Source organism: Sinocyclocheilus anshuiensis, unplaced genomic scaffold (genome assembly GCF_001515605.1).
Source record: "Sinocyclocheilus anshuiensis isolate Anshui unplaced genomic scaffold, SAMN03320099.WGS_v1.1 scaffold184, whole genome shotgun sequence".
Lineage (NCBI taxonomy): Eukaryota > Metazoa > Chordata > Actinopteri > Cypriniformes > Cyprinidae > Sinocyclocheilus > Sinocyclocheilus anshuiensis.
The window spans coordinates 399,630-409,530 of record NW_015557077.1 but is presented as its reverse complement, the minus strand read 5'-3'; the positions used below and the strand labels follow the sequence as shown (position 1 = coordinate 409,530).

The following is a 9,901-nucleotide window of genomic DNA, read 5'->3' as shown; positions in this document are numbered from 1 at the left end:
TGGATATTGATATGTGTGTGTGTGTGTGTGTGTGTGTGTGTGTGTGTGTGTGTGTGTGTGTTTGCAGAGTCAATAATACTATATAAAATATTGTTTGCTGAGCCTTATCTAGAGACAAGAAAATCAGAAAGAATTGAGGGTGGAGCTATCCTGAACTCCTTATCAACCACATAGTAACGCCCTGGCAACCACCTAGCAACCATCCAGTCACCCTAGCAACCACATAGCAATGTGTTCAACATTGTTCAGAGCACTTCACAACTGCACAGCAACACTTGCAATACTCTTGCAAATGTGAACTACACTTTAACTACTGCAGAGCAATACCCTAGCAACCACTCAGTGGCTCTAGCAACCACTCTAGCAGCCACATGAATGTGCTTTTAACTCATTCAGAACACTTATGAACTGCACAGCAACACCTTTACAACCACAGAGAACACTGTGGCAGTCACATAGCAACACCCTAGTAACCACCCAAATACCCTATCAGCCACATAGCAACACCCTAACAACCATCCAAACACCATAACGAATAGTAGTGTTCTTAAAGAATCACTCAGAACTGGGAGCAACCGCACAATGACATTATAAATGCCCCTGCGATCACCAACAACACTGTAGCAACCACACGGCAACACCCTAGCAATCACCCAAATATCCTAGCAACCACCCTAACACATAGTAATATTCTTAAAAATCATTCAGAACAGGTAGCAACTGCACAGCAATGCTAGAAATGCCCCTGCAATCACCAACAATGCTGTAGTAACCACATAGCAACACCTTATAAACCATCTAAACACCCTAGCAACTGCATAACAATGTGGTTAAAATCATTCAGAACATGTAACAACTGAACAGCAATGCCCTTATAATCGCCCAAAACATTGTAGCAATCACATAGCAACACCTTAGCAACCATTGAAAGACCCTGACAACCGCATAGCAATGTGTCACTCACATAACCCTACAGAAACCACATAGCAACACCCTAGCAACCACCCAAACACCCTAGTGTACAGGAACAGGCTTAAAAATAATTCAGAAAAGGTAGCTGCTGCACAGCGACACTAGAATTGCCCCTGCAATCAACAACAACAACACTGTAGCAACCACATAGCAACATCATAGCAATCAGCCAAATACCCTAGCAACCACATAGCAACACCCTAGCAACCACCCAAACACCCTTAACACATAGCAATGTTCTTAAAAATCATTCAGAACAGGTATCAACTGCACAGCAGTACTAGAAATGCCCTTGCAATCACCAGCATCGGTAGCAACCACATAGCAACACCTTAGAAACCAATTTGTGCGTGAAACCTGCATATGAACATTTTCACAAACAAATCATGATTCACTAAATCTTTCGTACTAAAATGTATTCTAAATTTAAGAAAAAATATAGGAACAACTGAAAGCACACGTACACAAAATTCACGCTCTGTCCGGTCTTAATAATCTACGTATACAGTATAATCTATATATATAGGCTATATATAATGTATGTTTTATCTTAGGATAATAGTTATATATTATATTTAATTACGATAAAATGTATATATTTAATCTTAAAATGATTTCATCTTATACAGTGGAAGAGTAAGAAAAGCTGCGTTAGACAAGCTATAGCTCGCGCTGCGAGGTTTCTCTGAATGACTCGCATGTACAGCCGGCTAATGAAAGCTGTGTAAAATGGGTCTGTATAAAAGGTGTTTTATTGTAAATGAACTGATTTTGAGGACTGCACATTTGGCATTGCTCAAAGATCTGGCGAGAGTGCATCTGTACGCGTGATATGGGGTTGCGTGGAGTATTTTTGACGAGAGCGACGAAAGGCGTAAGGAAAGCGTGTGCGGAAAGCCCTTATATGGAGATGATCTGGGCGTGGACATAGCAACACCCTAGCAACCACCTGGTCACCCTATCAACCATAAACCTTGATCTTTTTTTTTTTTGCATTCTAAAGCTTTGGTATGATACATATTATATGAAAAACACCATACAGTGAATTGAAGTAAAAGAGAGAACAGTGAATGCTATAAATCTGCTCTTGTTTATTTCATTATGAAGCCATTTAAGTGACTGCCGTTGTTGGTTTTTCAGGGACACAACTCTAGCAATGAGCTGAGCAGTATGCTGCTGCCCCAGCTGCCCCAGGAGGGCCGAAACCGGACCCTGAGCGCCACCAGCTACATCACTGACGCCATGGAAGGTAAGACACGGCGCCTGACAGAAACACAACACAACAAAAACAAACCAACCACAATCACACACGAGCCAACAACGAGATATTAACCCTGAAACAACTCCATATGCACATAAAATCCACATGAAATCTTTTCCAGCAAGGTGCGTGCGAGGACAGAAGTGTCTCCATCTGCTCGCGGTTAATATCGTCCCCCGAGACGCCGCTCGCTGTTGTTATTCAGAGGAAAGGTGTAACCCTCCCCACTGCTGCTTCATCATGACACAGCCAGGCTGTGACATCACCTGGGTGGCACAAGAAGCCAGACACTTCCCTGAGCGTTTTAGCCACTAAATAATAGCGTAACAGAATGTCCTCGCAGTTTCAAATCCGTTATGCCCATCGGGACAAAGTGTTTTAGGAAACAAAAGAGTAGACCGCCTGTAGAAGTTTGTGTACAAATAAATCAAGTGATGAATTCATTTTCATTGTTTGCGACGCTCCCGCTGGGAAATGTGTGAAGGCTCATTCAGACCATGGACGACAACTATAGGGAACTAAATGTCCACACAACTGTAACGTTAACAACGCAGAGGAGCGATATCGTTGGAATCACTTTCAGAGCGATATTTTTCCAGCTGACGAATGATAAAACATTGACAGCCAATCAGAATCCCCCCGACTTTAACGAGCTTGAGAATTTAAAGTGTCAGATGACGAAACTGAAGTGCATGCTTATAATAAACAGAAAAATATTGTACACTGATGTGGATGTTAATTATATTTATAGTTATCGTACACAGTGGAACGATATAGTTGGAATCACTTTCAGACCTCTTTTTTTCCAGCAGTTTAACGAAATTACGTATTTAAAGTGGCAGACGACAAAGCAGTAGTGCACACTTATAATAAACAGAATGTTATCATACAGCAAAGTGAATGCTAATTATCTTAATAGTTGAATTAATTAATTAATTAATGAGTGAATTAATGAAGGCATTTATATAGCGCTTTCATTGTGTATAACGATAACAACACAGAAAATGATACTGATACTGAATCACTTTCAGAACTATTTTATCCCAGCCAATCAGAATCCACCTGAGTTTAACAAAATGGAGTGTTTAAAGTGGCAGACGACAGAACAGCAGCGCACGCTTATAATAAACAAAATGTTTTTGTATGCCGAAGTGAATGCTAATTATCTTAATAGTTATCGTTCAAAGTCCGTTCACACCAAGGACAGTAACTATGACGATAACTATAACATTTGAATAATTCTTTAATAATTCTACGAGGATAGTAAAGTCCACACAACAACTATAACAATAACAACGTAGAGGAATGATATCGATATGATATGATATTTTTTCCAGCCAATCAGAATCCACCTGAGTTTAACGAAATTGGGTATTTAAAGTGGCAGAAGACAAAACAGCAATTTGCACTTATAATAAACAGAATATTATCATCTGCCAATGTGGATGCTAATTATCTTTATAGATAAGTCCTCATCACAACTATAACAATAACGATGCAGAGGAGCAATATTGTTGGAATAACTTTCAGAACTATTTTTTTCCAGCTAACGAATAACAAAAACTTTGACAGCCAATCAGAATCTAACCGAAAGAGTGTGAGAGCGCTTATAATAACCAAAAATATATTGCCCACTGGCATGGACACTAATGTAATTTTCTTTGCTAATATACAGTAGTTATCATTGTAGTACTTAAAGTGAAGTAACATGGAGAAACATGAGATTATTGCCATCTTTTATGAATACAAACATCGGGATTCTTCATCAAAATCAATTGAAGACAGTTTTCTGTCATGTGGTTAGTGTGCTCTCCTCACTAGACGAAATGAAATGTCACCTGTGAAAATAAAATAAAAAGAGTCTTTTCTGGACTCTTGATTGGTCAGCACAAAAGTTGCTAACAGAAGAAGGCCTGAGCTCACAGGGTCTGAGTTTAGATCTGCTAGCATAAGAAAATGCCAATCCTCATTATCACGCATGTGAAAGCTGACATGGCAGGACAGCAGCAGGCCAAATTTACTGTAATGAGTGCGTTATGTCAGATGATGCTTACATACATGTGTGATAGATCGCCAGCTACCGCTTACTGATTTATTTGTATATAAATATACAATTATCAGTGCTGACACTGGAACAGCCGTATTGCAAAAATACTCAGACATACCCTTTACAGAAATTCATAGTCATTCATAATCATAGTTTCTACCCTAGTTTTACTATTCAGGGCCTGAATTTTGTTTTAATCATAGAAATTCAAATTTTCTATGACAGGAGTACATTAATTTATTACATCAGTACATTAATTATTTTATAGCTGAATAATAACTGTACCACCTTTTTGACCTAAATAATGAGCAGCTTGAACAAGCGAATAGTATGAAGTATCTGTATTTGCCTCAACAACTAACCTAGCAACACCCTAGTAACCACCTAGGAACTGCCCAGATACACGAGCAACTACCCAGAACACCCTAGCAACCACAAAACAAGTCTTGAGACAACCCAGAATGCCTTAGCAACTGCAAATCAAAACTAGCAATGTCCTCACAACTACCCAGACACCCTAGAAACCCCCTAGAAACAACCCAGACATCCTAGCAACCCCCTAGAAACAACCCAGGCACCCTAGCAACCCTCTAGAAACAATGCAGATACCCTAGCAACCCCCTAGAAACAACCCAGACACCCTAGCAACCCTCTAGAAACAATGCAGATACCCTAGCAACCCCCTAGAAACAACCCAGACACCCTAGCAACCCTCTAGAAACAACGCAGATACCCTAGCAACCCCCTAGAAACAATCCAGACACCCAAGCAATCCCCTAGAAACAACATAGGCCCCCAAGAAACAACGCTGACATTATAGCAACCCCCTAGAAACAACACAGACACCCTAGCAACCCCTAACAGGCCCCCTAGAAACAACACAGACATCCTAGCAACCCCCTAGAAACAACACAGACACCCTAGAAACCCATAGAAACAACTCAGACACCCTAGCAACCCTCTAGAAACAATGCAGATACCCTAGCAACCCCCTAGAAACAATCCAGATACCCAAGCAACCCCCTAGAAACAACATAGGCCCCCAAGAAACAACGCTGATGTTCTAGCAACCCCCTAGAAACAACACAGACACCCTAGCAACCCCTACAAACCCCCTAGAAACAACCCAGACATCCTAGCAACCCTCTAGAAACAACCCAGACACCCTAGCAACCCCTAGGAACAACTCGGACACCCTAGCAACCCCATAGAAACAATGCAGAGACCCTAGCAACCCCCTGGACACAAACCAGATACCCTAGCAGCTCCTTAGAAACAATGTAGACACTCTAGAAACTTCATAGAACACTAACAATGCTCTAGCAACTACACAAACCGCCTAACAACCACAAAACCTTGTTTGCTTTCTTGTAATGATACATATTGTAAAAAAATAGCGTGTAATAAATTTACAGTAAAATATAATAATAACTATCTAGACTGCAAATGTGCGACATTATATCAACTGAAGTTAACGTGTCATATAGAGGGAGTCTTTTTTCCAAAGAAAGCAAAAATAAACAAATAAATAATTTATAAATATTAGACAAACATTATGGTTCAGTACATACCTCGGTTTTGACGTCACGGTTCGGTATGTTCTCTAGACTTCATTTCCCTAGTAAACTAATGAGCTGTGGGCACTGATGACTTGCCTGAGTTAAATGAAATGCTACGTGACATTTTCTTTACAAGCTGTTTTATTGATGTCTTTCCACGGTTGAAACACTGATTGAGCGATGAGATGGCATGAGATGTTCATTCATCTTTATTTCGCATTAAAACTAGTAGTAAAGAGGACGGGATGATCGCGCTCCGCGCTGCCGTTAGAACTGAGGCGTTTATACAGCGATCTATCGCGCCACATCAAAGAGCGTCAAAACGGCAATTATTGTTTGAATTTCTTGAAAAAATTGACATAATTTGAAAGATGAGACTTTGTTTCCTATCAAAAGTAACTAAATAAAACTGGAAGTTTCCAATTAAATTCCACTGGTGCAGTGGTTAAAACAATGCTGTATTTGTTCGGTACACATGCGTACCAAACCGAGAGACCTGTACCAGAATTTTCGGTACGAGTACGTGTACCGTTACACCCCTATTATATAAAAAACCCTAGAAACAATCCAGACACCCAAGCAATCCCCTAGAAACCTAGAAGACTAATTTATTTATATATATATATAAATTAGTGGTGTCAAACGATTAATCACGATTAATCGCATCCAAAATAAAAGTTTTTGTTTACATTATATATGTATGTGCACTGTGTACATTTATTATGTATTTATAAATACACACACATAGAGTATGTTTTGAAAATATTTACGTTTATACATTTATATATTCATATTTATATATTTTATATTATATATAAATATATTTCATATATAAACATAACATAATTTTCTTAAATATATACATGCATGTGTTTGTATTTATATATACATAATAAATATACACAATATGCACACATATAGTATGTAAACAAAACTTTTATTTTGGATGTGAATAATCACGATTTATATATTTATTATGTATATATAAATACACACACATACAGTATATATTTTGAAAATATTTACATTTATATATATTCTTATATTTTATATGTAAATATATTTAATATATAAACATAACATAATTTTCTTAAATATATACATGCATGTGTTTGTATTTATATATACATAATAAATATACACAATATGCACACATATAGTATGTAAACAAAACTTTTATTTTGGATGTGAATAATCACGATTAATCGTTTGACAGCACTAATATAAATACATATATATTTTTTTATAAATAGTAATTAAATAAATTTAATTACTATTTTAAATGTAATTACTATTTTAAAATATATGTATATATGTATTTATATTAGTGCTGTCAAACAATTAATCGCGATTATTCGCATCCAAAATAAAAGTTTTGTTTACATACTATATGTGTGCATATTGTGTATATTTATTATGTATATATAAATACAAACACATGCATGTATATATTTAAGAAAATTATGTTATGTTTATATATGAAATATATTTATATATAATATAAAATATATAAATATGAATATATAAATGTATAAATGTAAATATTTTACGGTTTAAACTAAATAATAACTAAAAAAAAGATAGTTCAACTCATAGTTAATACTCACAAACAACGTTACATGTCATCTGCAGTTTAGTTCCTGCTGTGTTAAGGTGAACGCGGTGTTAACTGAAGGTCTGTTTGTTGGTCAGTTTCTCTTGTGGAGGATGAAATAAAGGCTGACAGGTCGACTGCACCCGCTGTGGTCCATCACACCAACGCAGCAGCTCATCGCAGGAGTTAGTAGCACATTACTGCTGCAGAGCCAAATCTAGAGCCGCAAGATGTCCGTCTCTTTCTCATTTCTCATTAGAACACTTACAGGTTCCTCCTAAACACGCATCCTCGCTTGTCAAGTGTGATTCATCCTCGGTTGGGTAGAAAAACAACATGCTAACCTTTCATCGTGACCTATTCATGTGGTGTTTGCTACAAGCCAAGAATTTCAACGCTGAGCTGTAAATTACACTTTTGTCGGTAGTTATTGAATGCAAATGCATTGAAACATTTCTTTAGTATATGTTTATGTACAGTCAGACTGCTAAATTGACTATAAAATCACTGTATCATGGCTTAAGTAAATGTTTTGATTTAATGTATTCATGCAGACAGGTAAACAGCCCATCCTTACATTACAGTAAATTTATGCTTTAATATTATGCATAAAATTCCTCCTACCTGACAGATTATCAATGTAATGAGCCCTGAGAAATATACCTGTGTCTCTGACTACATTGCAGTCTTCAAACAGGAACAAACTACATGGAGAACCAATCAGAAACACTAGACGCCTGTCAATCATTGTGCACTCTCAGGCTTGCTGGCATTGGATTGGCTGGCATGTCTTTGGAGGGCGGGGTTTACAAAATGGTTAAAGTTAGTAAAATGGCTGAACTTGCCACATGAACAGGAGAACCTTTATAACTTAAAAAAAACTGTTTGTTTTGTTTTAAAGAGTCCATAAACAAGAATACAGCTCAACTGAGTGATCTGAAGGGTTTATAATGAAACATTGTGAACTTGTGAACATATATGTGACCCTGGAGCACAAAAGCAGTCATAAGTCGCTGGGGTATATTTGTAGCAATAGCCAACAATACACTGTATGGGTCAAAATTATCCATTTTTATTTTATGCCAAAAATCATTAGGATATTAAGTAAAGATCATGTTCCATGAAGATATTTTGTAAATTTCTTACCGTAAATATATCAAAACTTAATGTTTGATTAGTAATATGCATTGCCAAGAACTTCATTTGGACAACTTTAATGTTGGTGATTTAAGGTGATTTTCTCAATATTCTGATTTTTTTGCACCCTCAGATTCCAGATTTTCAAATAGTTGTATCTCGGCCAAATATTGTCCTATCCTAACAAACCATACATCAATGGAAAGCTTATTTATTCAACTGACCTTATGACTGGTTTGGTCCTGGTATGGTCCAGGGTCACATACGGTCAGTTCAAGCACCCTGTAAAGCCAAATGTGGTTTTTGTGAAGAAAATGAAGCTTTGTTTGTAAGAATGCATGGGTAATTTATTCTCCGCTGGTTGTTTTTGCGCTGACAGAGCTGGAGGAGGCGCAGCAGAAGTGTCACCCGTGCTGGTACGTGTTTGCACATAAGTACCTGGTGTGGACGTGTGGCCCCAGCTGGCTGAAGGTGAAGGAATGGGTGAAGTTCATGGTGAATGATCCGTTCCTGGATCTTGCCATCACTATCTGCATCGTTCTCAACACGCTCTTCATGGCTCTGGAGCACTATCCCATGACAGACGAGTTCAACCGCATGCTGTCTGTGGGGAACCTGGTGAGCATATATTATTATGTTTTGCTATATTTATTGATATTGATATATTGAAATTAGTGGTGTCAAAATTAACGCGTTAACGCAGGCGATTAATTTTTTCAGTTTAACGCGTTAAAAATATTTAACGCAATTAACGCAGGGGCGGGGCTAACTGAGCAGAAGACAACTGCTGCTTCTGTCAGTTTTTCTCTTGACAAGAAGTGCATTTATTCAGTCGCAGAACGACTGAGAACGGGAGGCGTTTCAGACGCGCACTCCACTTCACTTCAGCGGCAGGCGCGAGTCAAGCGCATGCAATGCCGTGGTCAGTTAAGTTATGAAGTTACCAAAAAGGCGATTAAAGCTGCCTTAAAACTGTGCTTGCATGTAATATATTTTATATGAGTCACATTTAAGAACATGTCTCTGAAATGGTTTTCAAAACTGTCCTGGAGCCCAGCACTGTCTCCCTCATCTAACACACCCGATTCAACTCGTCAGCTCATTAATAGAGACTTTCAGACCTGAAGTGGGTAAGAAAAGGTGAAGAGAGTCAGATCCGCGTCACGATCAGCAGCGGCAGCTCTTAAAGTAATAGCAGCCAAAACAACCTAATAACCAGCTGCTGTGATGTCTGTTAATCAAAGGACACAGAAAAAAAGAAGAAAAAATACCTTTTATAGCTCTAAGGATTCATCTATATTTAATTTAGTGTTTGATAACTTCAATTTCAA

General features: G+C 37.8%; 1 protein-coding gene across 1 annotated transcript in view; it reads left to right on the top strand.

Moving 5' to 3' along the window:
* LOC107676826 (sodium channel protein type 4 subunit alpha) overlaps positions 1 to 9,901 on the top strand; it is a 226,579-nt gene that overhangs the window by 115,274 nt on the left and 101,404 nt on the right. Inside the window, 2 exon segments of the mRNA XM_074186965.1 lie at positions 2,113 to 2,221; positions 8,950 to 9,188. Coding sequence (XP_074043066.1) covers positions 2,113 to 2,221; positions 8,950 to 9,188 — 348 coding nt within the window.